General features: G+C 44.2%; 1 protein-coding gene across 1 annotated transcript; it reads right to left on the bottom strand.

The window, feature by feature from the left end:
- Positions 1–3,608: 3,608 nt before the first annotated feature.
- Positions 3,609–11,347, bottom strand: ECI2 (enoyl-CoA delta isomerase 2). The gene is made up of 9 exons (XM_008942699.1): positions 11,185–11,347; positions 9,881–9,979; positions 8,594–8,782; positions 7,811–7,880; positions 7,028–7,130; positions 5,488–5,608; positions 4,721–4,810; positions 4,096–4,239; positions 3,609–3,764 (listed from the first exon to the last, which is right to left on the bottom strand). Exons 1-9 carry the CDS (start codon positions 11,290–11,292, stop codon positions 3,609–3,611), a joined length of 1,080 nt encoding a protein of 359 aa, XP_008940947.1. The 5' UTR covers positions 11,293–11,347.
- Positions 11,348–15,464: the final 4,117 nt, after the last annotated feature.

Genomic DNA, 15,464 nt, shown 5'->3' with positions numbered 1-15,464 from the left:
TCCACAACTCCACGGTTGCAATTTAATCAAGAGCACACTTCCTGGAATTGTTTATGGCAGCTGCACAGCAGAACAGCACAAAAACCTTTCTAAACTTCAAATTACATCCACTCCTGTTCCCTTACACCCCCAGCCAGCCACCCTGGTGCAGGAAATCAGATCAGTTTGCTATCATTTGTCCTTGACAAGCACAGACTACGCTTTGTTCTATTACTGCAGAGTAGGGAGAAGACTTCCAAGAAACTCTCTTTGCTGCCTTTAAGTACTGGACTGTTCCTTCTGCTGCTTCTCCTTGTACAACAGCAGACCTCGATCAAAAACCTTGGCACTCTGTCCTTGCATCACAAAGGAAAGGTGAAACCACATATAAAGGATCATAGTGGATCCATGGGATCAGAAGTTACCTTCTGCCCCTTGATTACTCAGATACTTCTAAAAAAAAACCAAACTTTTGGAACATTACTCGAATCTAATCACTTTAAATGTCAAAAAAGAAACAATATTCAGCAGTGCTGTGAGACAGCAAGAACATCCCTTGGCTCAGTGCAGATTGTAACAGCTTAGATTGTTTTGTTATCCTCTTTGAGCTAAATTGTTGCACACTTCACAGGATTTCTCTACTTAGGTCAATTTCTATGTATGTACTTTTAATCCATGCAAAGCTTTTCCAGATTTTTAAACTAACCTTTGTATCAAGAGGTAAAGAATTCCTCATCTCCCATCTCTAAGATGAGTTATACCACTTTTAAAAGGCCAACTAAAAAATACAATTACAACAGATGCTTTACTGGTTGAAAAATACGTCACAAAATGAAGGGGAACTTGCACTAGGTGAGGGACACAAAGAGGAGCTGCCACCCATCTGTTTACATCCACTTAGGGAAAACGAGGGCAGTGAATTACTCGTTGAAGTTTTCAATCTGCATAAACATTCCTTACCCAGTGGAGCAGGTGGTGCCTGAGACGTTTGTGGTTGAGCACACTGGTGGGGTTCTGACAGTTGTGGAGCCTGAGCTGGAGGAAAAGCCCGGTGCTCCCAGGGGCTCCAGAGCCCACCAGCACTTCCCCTCCTCTGGGAGGAGCCGGCACCAGAGGAGCAGAGCAGCTCCTGAAGGAGACACACCGATAAGGGAGGAAACGAATTGTCCCAGGGGCTGCAGAGCCCACCAGCACTTCCCCTCCTCTGGGAGGAGCCGGCACCAGAGGTGCAGAGCAGCTCCTGAAGGAGCCACACCGATAAGGGAGGAAATGAATTGTATACTCAGAGCTCCACAGCCATCCCCAGGGGGTAACCACAGCACCAAACACTCTAGGAGAGAGTAAAGGTGTTCTTCTGCTTGAGTGTACTGTTTGATACCTCCCAGCTGCCCTTCTGGAACTTCAATGAAAACAAACTTACATCCATTAATAAAAGCCCTTTGAGCACTCCAATTAGAAAATTTATAAGCTGCTAATTGCCTGTTGATATGTAATTCCTCAGAGTGCTCACATGTCTTTGCGTGCGCTGCTCTCCCCTGTTCAGCCTGGCTGGCTGGGTGACATTAACTTCTCAATTAAATTATTAAACTGTTCTTTTACCTGCTCACAGCAATTTTGCTTTCTTTAGGTGTCCTCCTCCAGGCGTGAAACGCTCCTCCCCTGCTGACGTCGTGGGGGAGTCACACGGCAGGGGAGGAGCCCGCTGCCCCCGGCTGTTCCCTGCTGCCCTTCCCAGCCCTTCTTCCAGTTCCTCCACGGGAACAGAAGTTATTTTGGTTTCCCTCTTCCCTGTCAGCTGTGCCCAAGGCTGGTCACTGCTCTACCCTCTCCTCCTCTATCCTGCGTGGCAGCACTGACTCTCCCAGAGGGTCACCCCTAAACACCCCCAACCCTTCTCAGCACAAGCTGTCACTGCTGTGGGGCAGCTGAGTGATGTACAGAATCACAGAATGGCTTTGCTTGGAAGGGACCTTTCAGATCATCCAGTCCAACCCCTAACCCAGCCCTGCCAGGTCCCCACTGCCCCGTGTCCCTCACCCCACATCTCCACAGCTTGGGAACCCCTCCAGGGGTGGGGACTCCACCAGTGCCCTGGGCAGCCTGGCACAGCCCTGGGCAACCCTCCAGGGCAAGAAATTGTTCCTCAGGGCCAACCTCAACCTCCCCTGGGGCAACTTGAGGCTGTTTCCTCTTGTCCTGTCCCTTGTACCTGGGGAGCAGAGCCCGACTCCCCCCTGGCTCCAGGCTCCTGTCAGGAGCTGTGCCGAGCCAGAAGGTCTCCCCTGAGCCTCCTTTGCTCCAGGCTCAGCACCCCCAGCTCCCTCAGCTGCTCCTCACCAGACGGGCTCTAAACCCTTCCCCAGCTTCACTGCCCTTCTCTGCCCACACTCTCACTTCTTGTTTTTTCTCTGCTCCTGCTTCTCCCTCATTCATCCCCCGAGGGCAGGCACCACGGGGCAGAGCCTGGGCTGCAGGTGCTGCTCACACTGGAGGCAGCAGTGCCTGTGCCAACACCCACCCACAGCTCTCAGCCAAGGCGTGCTGGCAGCACCTGGGGGCAGTGACCCCGGGCATCCCCTGTGCCTCTGCCCCAGCTATCCCCCCTGCTGCACCCCGGGGCTCTGGCACTGCCCCCAGAGGAGCCAGCCCCACCTCAGCTGCACCCGCTGCCTGTAGGCACCTACCTGCCCAGGTGCCCGGGGCCGGGACTGGAGTCCTGCCTCTTGGGTTCCTCACTCTCAGTGCTCTCCAGGATCAGAGTCTGGGGTTCTTTTTTCACACAACCATCAGCTCCTTGTCACTGACAGGCTTTTCTGGCTGAGGAACTGCTGCTGCTCCACCATCTCCTCTCGCTGGCAGCAGCTGCCTGCCTGCCTAGCTCCAGCAGCCTGGCCCTGGCCTCTGCAGTGCCTGCTGCACTCTCTACCCACAGACAGCCACCAACAGGGGAGAAAATTTCTGTTGAGAAATAATTCTTTTGTTAATTTCATTCCCAGATGGCTACAGTAAAAGGTGATACTATCTTTAATGGGATTTCTCACAGAAAAAGGGCAACATGAAGCAATTAATGGAAAAATATATTTAAAATCAGAACCATAAAACTCACTAAAAATGATCCTTGAGCACCTTCAGATTAGTCAAGTGAATACTTTTTATAAGATTATTATATTAATACACCTCCAGGAACTACTTTGCCTCTCACTGAGGACATTGAACAAAAGGAGTAACAATCAGCACAAGAGTAATTAAATACTTCTATTTATTTTTTCATTAATACAGTATTTCCTTCCCCACAGATGAATAAAAAGAATCACTCATAAGGCATTTATTGAAGAACTATCAAAATATGGTGCTATTGAACCTGTGGCTTCTTTTGGAACACCATCTGCTTTAGTAGTATTAAGAATCATCACTTCTGCCTATTAAATAATGAACTTTTTTCCCCCAACCTAAATATCCACAAGGGATCCAAGGCACATAATATATTCATTTAATGAGCCAGCTTTAGCCCAGTGTTCAGAACAGAAATATACATCACAAGGGGTAAGAATATTATTTGAAGAGAAAGTTTATAAATGACAAGGGCAGATTACGCTATTGCCAGCAGTGAATTATTCTACAGGTGAAGATCAGAGCTTTGCTTTCTTCTGAAAGAAGCTGACAATAGCATTTACACACTCATCAGATAACCACCTCTCCTGCAGGAGTTCACATTCTCTGCTGTTGACTTCATGGAGCTTCTCCTTGTCCATACTTCGTAACAGCTGCTTTGACATTGCCAAACACTGGAGGAGAAAGAGAGGAGCATTAGGAAGTCATGTTTTCTGTCTTAATTTAATGTTTCAGAAAACTGCACTGAATTCAAACTGAGTTGTATTTCAGTGGCTTTTCACCCAAGCTGTGTACAGTGCACTGTCCCAAGTTCAGCCAGGGCAGAAGAGAGGCACCTGCTTCCCAGCAGCAGAGGGACAGGGACAGGTCTGTGCTTGAAGGGAAATACACTGACCCTTCTTACTGCAGTTAAGGATGGAGTGAAATCAAGTAAAATGACAGGTTTGGCAGGAGGACTGGGAGTGCTACAGGCTTACAAGCTGGAGAACAATTTAAAATACTGACATTTTTGGGGAGGGCTGCATAAGCTTCTAATCTGGCCCAAACTTCCTTCTGAAAAGTCCTCTCGGGGAAGACCTCAGTCACGAGCCCCTGGGCACAGGCCTCTGCTGCAGTCAGCTTCTTGTTGAAGAGCAACATCTCGTTTGCCTGTAGAAGGAAGAACAGCAGAAAGGAGTCTTCAACAAGCTGTTCACAGCTGGAGAACTCTCGAATGCAAGTTTCCCAGAAGCCCTGAAACACTTGTTCCCTCCCCTCATCAGGGTACTCTACCTGCACCTTTCCTACTAGTGGGTTTATTTTCTTTCTTTAATCCTTCTTTCCACCATTCCCTCCTATTGCTGGGAGAAGGATACAACCTGTCACCACACAGAAATTGTCTCAGGAAGGTGGAGGACAGCATGGGAAAGAAAACCTTCACCTGTGGCACAGTGTGGCTTCAGAGGTGGCCACTGCTGTTAGAGTGCCTGAGCTGACATCACAGGCCATTACACTCCTTGGTCTCTGGTTCAAAAGATGCAGACAGGAGCTTTCTGTGAGGACCCCTGCTGTGCCTCCACTTGCTCTGACAGTTGGAGGACATCAACACCCAGAGGTCAGATGATCCCACACACAGTGCAGGCATTCTTACCTTGGCTAAACCCATGATTTTTGGAAACAGGTAAGAGGAACATCCTTCTGGGCTCTGTCCAAGTTGACTAAATGGGGTGTGAAATGTAGCCTAGGGAGAAAAAAAAAAAGAACAAAACAAAGCAAACCTCACAACAGAGCACAGGACTAAAGTACTAGATATAGTCTTCATAGAACTGTGGTGGAGTTCACCAGAAATCCATCTGAGCTGTTACCTGAGCAGGCTTTACACACCATCCAGTAACGCTGCTTCAGCCTCTCGAAGCACCCAAGGGCTGACTTTGTGTAAAACAGATTCTGTGCTATGCCTTCATATAGCTTTTGGTTATTTATTTAGCAAGTTACCTTAAAAGGAACCTTGGGTTGAATAGAACAAACCTTTTCCAAAGTTATCTTGGAACAGGGACTAGATACAATGCCAGTGACTGCACTTCCATTCCGTAATGATCTCTTACATGCTCTCCCACACCTGAAAGGGGCCTTAGAACCATCCTTTCCCATCAGCTACTCTTTATGATACACACTGATGCAGCAAAGACTTTCTGCACTGGAGCCAGTAAGGGGATAGCACAGCTACAGCAGGGGAGTTCCACCCACACTGGCCCCTGGCTGAGGCTCCCCCGTGCAGGTAACAGGCGTCCCTCGACGTGACACAAAAAGCCTTCATCACACTTGCACATTTTCTGTCAGATTCCCCCAAACCAAATAATATTTGCTAGAGAAAAAGACTTGAAGACTGCCTTGGGATCAGCTCTGTAAGGTACTCACCCTGTCAGAAGCATAGACGACGTCACACAAGCCAAGGACTGTCACACAGATCCCAATAGCTGGGCCGTTTACCACTGCAAACAGTGGCTTGGGAAAATCAATAAAATGATCCACAAACTCCCTAGGGAGAAGGAAAAACCAGAATGGAAGAGATGCACACTGGTCTTTTTCAACAAATACAAACAGCTTTCAGAACCTGATTAGATACTGTGGAACAAAACCAAGGAGCTAGATTCTAGTTAGCAGCATGTGGTTTTGCCCTTCCCCAAGGGGATTCTGACAAAGGAAAGGGGAACTGCTTGAATACACCTGCATTTCCTTACCAGCTCAGAGCTAATCTGCCTGTCCCTCCATCCTCACCCCACCCAGGGGACATCCATCCCTGTCAGATTCTGCAGTGGAGCCCCAGCAGGCACTGAAACTGTGACATTCCCACCACACAGAACTCCCCAGTGCTGCTCTGCACGGGTCTGAGGCAGAGCAGTTTGATTCATTTGGCAGCTGCTTCTCCAGCCAAGAAGAGCAAAATGCATGCTCCAAATATACCACTTTTCCCAAGTGAGCAGTGCTGTAAGAACTCCATTTCCCTGGCATCTCTGCAGTGGTAACAGCACAGCAGATCTCACAAGGGCAGGATGAAAGGCCATGAAGCACTTGTGAGGCCACAGGCTGTGCTGAGCACCCAACACTTGCCACATGCCACTGAACAGGGACAGATTCAGATGGCATCATTATCACTTGGGAGGGGCAACTGGTTTCCACAGACAGCTTGCCTAAGCTGCAAAACTGAGTACTTCCACTCCATCTTTAAAGTAGAAACCAAAAACATGGTTTGCTTTTCTGTGTATTTTAGATTTTCCATCAATTGTAAGTGCTTGAGGGAGCAATCTGATCTGCAAGCATCTCTCAGATGTAATCATCACACACAGAAGTAAAAGAGTAGACAAAAACTGTTTAAATAGGGAAGAAAGAAATGTTTTTTGTCCAAAAAACCCCACATTTCAGCCACTGTGTCAGATGATGCCCCCAGTCTCCCTGGCTTTAGGAAATAAATTAGTTTAACAGGTAGATTCAGACTCAGAGACAGAACCATGATCCCAGTCATTCTGAACAAGTTCACTACACCCAGTCTGCACCCATCTGACCATGAAGGTATTTTGGCACGTCCTGCTAGTGTAGACACTGCTGGATATCAAAAAACTCACAAAATTTTCATTGCAGCTGACAAACTATACAGTCAAAATCATGTTTTGCCACTGTATCTGCAGGGGCTGTGGGGACTAAAAAACCATGAGTTTGTAGCCTTATTGTACTTAAGTTTTCTAACACTTATCTCATTCCCTCATTTATTTCATATCATGAATACTAATTTTCCCACATAATCTTTGTGTTTATGCACATGGTGAGCCCTCAAGCACAATCACCTAAAGGGATCTATCACAGCACAACTGGGTCCCTGCTGTTGTGGTTTCTAGCAGTGCCTGCAGATCAGTTTACCCACTACAGTAACTTGTGTGTGCATGAAACCAAGATGTTCTACCTGAGTAACACTGCTCCATCCTTTGCCATCTTCTCCATGTCTCCAGGTTGGATGTTAGTAAAATTATTCAGATCATTTCCACTGCTATAGTAGTCTCCATTTCCTGCAGAGAACACATATGAATAAATGCCCCAGTGGTTTCTGAGCAGGCAAGAGCAGAGCAGCTTCCACTTATTACATTTACAAAAGAATTTCATTCTCAGTTTCTAACGTGATTAAGTAATTAGCAGGAGTGTCTCAAAGTATACACACTACCTTAAAGGACATCTGTGGCTTAAAAATAAGTTTTCACTCACAATTTGCTGAAAAACAATGAATAAAAAGCCACAGAATATTAAAACTGAAAGACTTGAGGGAGAAGAAAATAACTTTATTTCTTCTGAACAGTGTCAGATGGGAAAATAAATATTTTATTTCTTTCCTTGCATACCTGCTCAGGGTATTTTTTTTTCAGTCAATTCACAATTATTCAAACAGTAAGATGTGAGAACTTTTTTTTAAACAGAAAAATGGAAATGTAAGTTTATGAATCTCCCTTTATACCCCTTCAAACATCTCAGGAAGATGTTCTGATGTGACAGCAAGCTTGCTCAAGAATTTGAAACGCCACCTTGAAAACATTTTGCCAAAACCTTTTGGAAAACCTTTGGTCTATACTAGAGGAAAGAATTTCCTCATTTACACAGTTCTACCTTAGCCTACGTACAAGGAGATAGTTCATGTCAGGACTGGACTTTGGCTTAACATAAAACAAATCTAAGAGAGGCATATGAAGTGTGGTACCAGTAATAACTGCTATGGTAGAATCATTCTTTCCAGCTTCTTCAAGTGCTTTGATAATTTCTCTGTACATCTGCATAAGAGGAAAAATCAACAAAGTATAAACAGGGTGCTGCAAAAGGTCATAAAAAGGAGATTCACACTGGACTTGACAGACAGATTAACTATCACCCTTTTAAGTAGAAAAAAACCCTGCACCCACAGAACATTAAGTGGTACATGTAAGGTGTTTCTGACCATAATTACACGTGCCTACAATAATGAAGACTTCTGATGCAAATCTAAAGGACAAAATAAGGTCCTTTGGAAAGCAGACATTAACTGGAATTAGCTAATTGTAAAACATGAGAAGTACTTTATGTAGGCAACATAATATTTTAAAGAACCAGCAGCAGTGGGGTGAAGTCCCTGTTCTGGTTTCTTTGCAGCTGTGAAATGGGATGACAGTGTTCCCACCAGGATGGATTTGCTCACATATAGCTGTGGGAATGGGAAGACAACCTAGGCACACACATTTCAGTTCTCTACAGACCACAACCCTATAAGAAGTTTGAAAAAAAACCACAAAAGTCCAACTTGTAACATTTTAGAGGAATGGTTTTGTTTTGTGCTGGATATTTATTCCCTAGGTTGTCATTGGAGTCACGATTCTAAGCTCTCATAAAATTCAGACCACCATGATTCAGTCAGTTCTGCTAAACCTAATCTGCTAATGATTCTTTAAAAACTTAAGTAGCTTAGCCAGGAAAGAAAAAGTCCTTAGCCCTCCCCTGTTAATTTCCTTACCTTATGGTTGATGGCATTTTTCTTGTCAGGTCGGTTAAACATGATCTTTGTGATATTGTTTTTGGTGGTAACTAGTAATGTTTCATAGCCATCATGTCTGCCCTCCTCAGGGGGAGCCTCCTTCTGGTCAGCAGATTCTGCAGACACCAGACTTGACACAAGCTCAGTGTATTTCTGTCTGGCATTATCCTGTAGTGAAAGAAAAGAAAAAAGAAAAATAAGAAATTCCCATGAGGCTATCAAAGGCTGAACTGGGAATCAGTCTGTTATGCTCCTCATAAAAAGGGTACCTGTGGTGGAAAAGGAAAAGGCTTCAGGACAGAAGAGAAATAAATCTAAATTAGAAAGCATTCTAATTAGGATGAGAAGAGGAACATGCTGTATTTAAACACTACAGGCCATGCTTCAAGTCATCTGGAAAGCAGCAGCAATGGATCTGCAAATAGAAGTGCATAGGTGCTGGGGTGAAGACATTTCTTTTGTTGGAGAAGTGCTCCCACCCACACCCATGTTTAAGAGATCTTCCCAGAATTTACACATTTCAATGGAACTTTTGTTTCTGCTTTGCAGTTGGACGTTTCTCCAACAAAATAGAAGGGGTTTTTTTGTCACTGAAAATACAAGTGCTGAAATGGGTCTATGGCAGTTTAAAATTGCTTGAAGACAGTTTTCATTCAGCACAAACATGACACGCAGAAGCCTAAACCCTCATTTCTATAGTAAGCAGTAATGTAAAAGAATTTTAAGTTCTTTGTTGTTAACAAACTATTTTCTTGAAAGGATAATAGACTTTGAACAATTCTATAATCCATAATAAGTAGCACATGAAATTCTCTATTCCCTCTCCACTGTAACTTCAAGCATGGATTTTTTTCCTCAAGTTTTTCTTGGTTATTCCTAAAAGCTGCAGAGCCATCTCAGATAGGAAACAAACAAAAAACCCAAATCACATGCCCAAGCAGCACAAGATTATGTTATGCTCATAAAATTCTGCAAGCATGTTTTCCTTTAAAAGAAAAAAAAATGCAAAAATCTCCTCTGTATTAGGTAATATCTTTGAGTGAGCTCAGAAGCCACTCCTGAGCAGCCAGAGGAGCTGGCTGCTCAGACAGGCAAAGAGCTCCAAATGCTGAAGCAGTGAAATGACTGTAGAATACAATGCAAAAGATTTTGGTGTCTGAAGCAGTTGCTCAGCTAGCATGTGTTTAGACATCAGCCATCCAAGTACAGAGCAGGCACCTCAAGGTAATCTACAAAGTGACTGAGTGAAATCATAGGTTTTGTCACCTGAGACAAGTTGCCAAGAGAATTCCATGCATCCCACTTGGCTTTCTTGACAAAGTCCAGCATCCCTGGTTTTGGAGCATTGCAGGGACCTTCAGTAGCCTGAAAAGAGAGTGAAAGAAAACTTATTTAAACTTCTGATTAAAGCAAATTTGTACCTGCAGTGATGAAACCTAGGTAGAAGAGATGATGGCTCTTAGGAGTATCTCTCTGATGAGGGTACAGAATTCAGCTGAGACAGGAAGAACAGCTAGTGCCTGGGCAATACTCAGCTCACATCCCATGAACTCTGCCTGGCCTGCTGTTCCTTAGCACCTGACTAACCAATAGGAGACATTGGTTTCCAAAACACACATGGATGTTAAGTTCTTCTCTCTGACAAACTGTGGAAGTTTTATACTTAAAAAGAAAGTTAAAGACTTGTAAGCTGTGTGAGCAAAGACACCATTGCACAGGATCTGTTGAGCTGGGTCATACTTCAAAGTTGGGCACTGGACCAGTTGAACTTCAGGAGCTTGAGCTACCCTGAAGTATTCTATGAGGAAAAGTAGATTATACATTTTTGAGCTCATTATTATTAATTAGTAAGACTACCTGGAACAGTCAGCTGCCTAAGTTTTTATTTAAAGGAGCATTTGATTGCCTTCTTCACTATAAAAAGCCACAGCCAGCACAGACCCTGCAGCCAATCTTGATCCACAAACACTTTCCCAAGTACCAGTACAAACCCTGCTAAGGACTTGCAGCTATTTCTACAAAGGTCTCCTTCCATGCTGTAGTAAAGAAGATCCTTCACTCAAGGTGTGGAGGAACAGTTCCTTAAGTTTAAAAAAATAGGGGAAAAAAAAAGACCAGAAACAACTACAATGACCACACAAAAGAAAGAAAAGAAGAAAGAAAAAAAGACCCCAGTGTTACAGGCCCAGCTGACTGACTGTAGGTAGAAGAAATTCAAGAGCAAGCATGCAGCATACTCTTTTTGTCCTAGGCATAAGCCATTTTGCAGAGCTGCACCACTGTAAGCTATATTACATGGAAGGCATCACACAACTGGTGTAAATTTGCTCTATTTCTTTGAATAAAGGTTTCTATTCAAAGCCTGACTTATAAGATAAAACAGGTTTGGCTTCCCTCAGAATTCCATCAGGTTTTGAGGGGCTGGCATTTCAGGAACAGACTCTGAGCACTTGAAATTAAGAGCTTAAGACACAGCACATTTGAACAACCCCTATTTTAAGTCAATATTTTACAGGTCCATCCCCTCAACTTATAAATTCCCTTTACAAAACAAAACAAGTCAATCTTGCCTGTTTGAACAAAGCATAGAGCTTCAACTTCGTTTCATTCCCAGGATCATTTTTTAAAAGCTTCAGCTGCTCTTGAGCCTTTTCAAAGTCCTGCTGGCTGCTTTGCATGGTGGCTGCAGTTCTGTGCAGGTGAACTGCTGGAATGCAGACAACTCCTGCTTGCCTGTTAGGAAGTGGGGAGAAAAACAAAACATTGCTTGGTTTTTGTGTAAGACTAGAGGAGAAACACACACACTGCTGTTTGAAGACATGTAGAGGAAATGCAAAACGTTAAATATTTGTACCTGCACCTATTAAAACAACAACAACCAAGTGCAAGATACTAGAAATTAAAAGAAAGTTGCTTTAGAAGTTTGGAGAAAGTTTGGAGACACTGATAATATCTCTCTTTCATATGTGAAGTGCTGGATTTAATGCTGCCATATGACAAAGAAAATCTGAGGTTATATACCAGATGATTGTATATAATCCACCACATGGCAGCAGTGATAAGCTAATGTTTTGATGTTTCAGGAATAAATCAGAGCCCAACAGGTTCTGTCCATGGCAAACAAATAGTAAAAATGTTCTGTGGTTCTTAAGAGTTTCAGCATCTGTAGGGAATGTGAACAGCTTCACATGTCTATGAACTACAACGAGTATGCAGCTTGTTTTTTGTGACCTTTTCAAGTTTGTGTGCTTCTATCTAGAAAGATTTCCATTTGAAAGCCTGATTCTCCAATCAGGGCAGCATAAGTGAGGGCTCATTTCAAAATGTACTTTGGAAAAGGACTGGCTGTAAACCAGCCTGTAGACACTTGAAAAAGAGAGGTGGTCAAAATATTCTGGGAGAACACTCCACCAGAAAAAAACCCAGACAATTCCATTTAAAAAAATAAACAAAAACCCAACCAAAAACCAAAACACAAATTCCAAACTCCACTCCTCCACTCCAGAGAACCAAACCTAACCCCATCGTGTCGGGACACAAAGCGCATTGTGTAGGGACACAAAGTGGGTAAGTTAGAAGAGGCTGAGAAAAGAATTAAGTGAATCAAAAAGTTCTGGCTGGGGAAAAAGCAGAACTATCATTCAGGAAGTCCAGACTCAGAGCTACTGTTTGGTTATATCCAGTTTTATTTCTCAGCTACAAAATGTTTGGGTAAAACACATTACCTCTCCACTTCAGACACTCCATCTTTCATTCCTCTTCTCCTCTTTACCCACCACCTTGCAACAGGAGACTGTGCAAGTCAGCTCTTTATTGAAATCTGAAGTTTACAAGAAAAAGCCTCTTTTCTGTAGTTTGTCCTTGCTGCTTGTAGCTCAGTTCTCTTCAGGGTATCTACCATTCACTCCTTTCTCTCTGTTCTGCTCTGAGAGGACATTTGCTACACACTAGTGATGACCACCAGTTCTCAACATGCTAAGGCTAAGCTGACTGCTACTGTTTCTCTATTAAATTAACAAAGGGTGAGAACACCAAGGAAAAACTTCATCATTTCACAATTCAGTCACCTTGGACAGGACATCAGTCTTCAGAGAGCTACATGAACAGCAGGAACAGAGCTCCTTGACCCCAGGGAGATCACAGGAGGAGCGAGATGAATCACCCCCTGTCAGCACACACAACATCTCAGCAGCCTCACTGCAACCACAGAAGAGTTTGCCAAAACCACAGAAGGGAGCCTGGAACCTCACCTACAAACTACGGGTGTCAAACCTGCACTTGTTTCAGTCCAAGCAGAAAAGGAAGCCAAGGAAAGGCAATCAGTTACCTTTGTTGTACTGGCACCCATGGAAGGGTGGTGAGGGCCTGGCAACCTCCCCTGGCTGGGTAAAAAACCAGCTCCCACCAGCAAGAGAGAAGCAAGAGGAGTCACAACTTGGCAGAGCAGCCACAAGGTCCTCGGCAAACACCTGAGTGCTCCCACCAGGTTATTCACTGGGCATGGGCAAGCTGTACACTGAAAAAAGAAATAAATCCTGGGCATCACTGCCTGAACCCAAAACATCCACGCTGACAATCATTTAGTATCAGTTCTCTTGTCCTGGATATTTCTTTGTTCCCATGCAGTCATCCTGGGCATCTTGCAGGTCTCTTTTCCTGATAAATGTTCAAACATAAGGCTTTGTATTAGTATGCTTTAAATCAATTCCACAGAAAGCAGCTGGTAAGTGCTCAGCACAGACTGCAAAGCCTGTTGAAGATGGGGCCCCAGGTTACACTGTAGTTCTGTCACTTGCACAAGGACTTTATAAAAGTTAAAAATGCCATTTTTTTTTGTAAAACGCTGGCTGCTCACTTTCTAACTTTTAAAGCAACTTTGCAGTTTCCTCATTAAGACTAAACAGAAGCCAAAATTCCTCTTTGCACAGGAGACAACAGACATGCTCAGCAAAAGAAAGGGATGGATATACCTGAGCTCTATCTTCCATTTACTTAGTAAAGATTTTCTTTGAAAAGTTAGTAGATCCTGGGGAAATAAAGCACAGACAAAAGCAGTTGAAAATCCTATTAGGATTAAAAGCAGTGGGTGGTGCTAGAAACACGTGGGCTTAAAACTCCTGGCAGAAGGGGAAAATGCTCTTTTCACATTATTGTAACAAGCTTTAGAGAGACAAGGGGAAAAAAAGCCTAAGAAGTGTTATCAGACAGCGACAAGCAGTACATTAAACTGGCACTCAGCTGAGTCCCACAACACAGGTTTAAGAGAAGATGTGGCTCTCCTTTGTACATGGTGTGCAATACTTCAGATAAGAGGCAGCAGCATCTCTTCTCTGCCAGGATCCCTATCTCAGCCTGCTGTGATCTTCTGTGCTGCTCTTCCCAGCCACCCCTCCTGCAGAACGGGGAGCAGCACGGGGACTGCCCCTCACCATTTCCCACAGACCTGCTCTTACAGCAGCACAAAGTCCAACGTCTCTGCCCATGTTCTTTCCACCTTCAGAGAGAATCAAAACACTGCTCTGCTGCTGCTACCATAGAAAGAGTTGTGTGGGTCACCTTTTTTTTTTAGTTAGGATACAAAGCAACCAATTCCCACAAACCTCAGGGCACCAAGTGTTTGGTAATAACCTGAAGCAAACTTTTGATTCCATGCCTCTCCAGAGCCCCTGCAAAGAGGAGATGGCACATGTCACCCAGCCCATCACTGTTCCTGGGGCACCAGCCATCAGCAGCCTGAAACTTATCCCAAGCCCTTCACTGGGTCTGCTCTGGCACCAGTAACCACTGCTCTGAGAGGCTGCTCCAAAGTCAAGCAGGGGAGCAATCAAATGAGATCCCCTTGCCCTTTGTCCTCCTGCTGCTAGGAGACACACATCCACGGCAGAGGAACCACCAGCCCTCCCTCGTGGGGTGACCAGGGTAGTCTTCATCTGCTGCTGCCTGGCCACAGACCCCTCTTCTCTCATTTTGATTCTCCTTCAAAAATTCTTTCGGGCTCCTCTCCCAGAAAGAAAAGGATTTCTTTCTCTTTACCTTTGATGATTAGTTCAGCTAGGTCCAGGAGCAGAGCTGGTGGGAAAGGCTGCCACTGTTAGCAACTGCAGCAACTGTTGGGCAATGAGGCACGAGGGGAAAAGAAAACAGAATTTGAACTGTAGCTGTAAGAAAATCAGTGGGCCATCTGGAGAAGGAAATCCCACCCAAGACACTGACTTCTTGTATTTTTTTCTCCCCAAAGACTTTGTATCAGAATCTCCAAAAAGGCTAAGAAAAGGAAAAATAAAGACAACAAGCCCAGCACTAGCAGCACCACTGTTTTGTAGCTTTCTTGGTAAGTAGGAAAATGCTGTTACTGCTTTCCATACTCACAGTATTTTCTGTGTGTGATAAATTTAAGGCTGCACTTCATTTTGCTGAGCGAGAGGAAGCTCCTGTCTCTGCTGTTAGCATTAAAACCATCAGAAATCTGAATCCAGGGGCTGCCCAGATCACCATTCATCATCCATTGGTTAGATACAACTGAATCCAATCCTACATGATGATGCAACATTAAGGATTCATATCTTTTCCCTGGCAGTACCCCACTGTGCTGTAGCTAGTATGGAGTAACTAAAATGTCTTGCTATCAAGTACTACGACTGCTTCTCATGTTCTGGTAGTTCCAGGATATCCATCTAGCAGAAAAGATCAGTGCAAATACTCTATAACCAACTCACTCACCACTGCTTTAATAAACAGAAAGAAATGAAAGTCAAATGAGTTTCTCCATCACATTAGAACTTTTCAATAGTTGTTCTAAACACAAGCTTTGTGTACAAATCCTTATCAGCTTTTACTACTTTACACTCCC

The sequence above is a fragment of the Merops nubicus genome, unplaced genomic scaffold, assembly GCF_000691845.1.
Source record: "Merops nubicus isolate BGI_N331 unplaced genomic scaffold, ASM69184v1 scaffold23026, whole genome shotgun sequence".
NCBI classification, from domain to species: domain Eukaryota; kingdom Metazoa; phylum Chordata; class Aves; order Coraciiformes; family Meropidae; genus Merops; species Merops nubicus.
Note: the sequence above shows the minus strand (reverse complement) of the source record. Positions and strands in the feature narration are given on the sequence as shown.

What these genes read in the sequence shown, in the direction of transcription:
- ECI2 (XM_008942699.1), bottom strand. Translation starts at nt 11,292, where the DNA reads ATGCAAAGCAGCCAGCAGGACTTTGAAAAGGCTCAAGAGCAGCTGAAG. An exon ending in TACCATAGCAGTTATTACTG is followed by an intron (nt 7,131 to 7,810) that starts GTACCACACTTC and finishes TGTTCTCTGCAG; the next exon opens with GAAATGGAGACTACTATAGC. An exon ending in ATGCAGCCCTCCCCAAAAAT is followed by an intron (nt 3,765 to 4,095) that starts GTCAGTATTTTA and finishes TTTCTCCTCCAG; the next exon opens with TGTTTGGCAATGTCAAAGCA.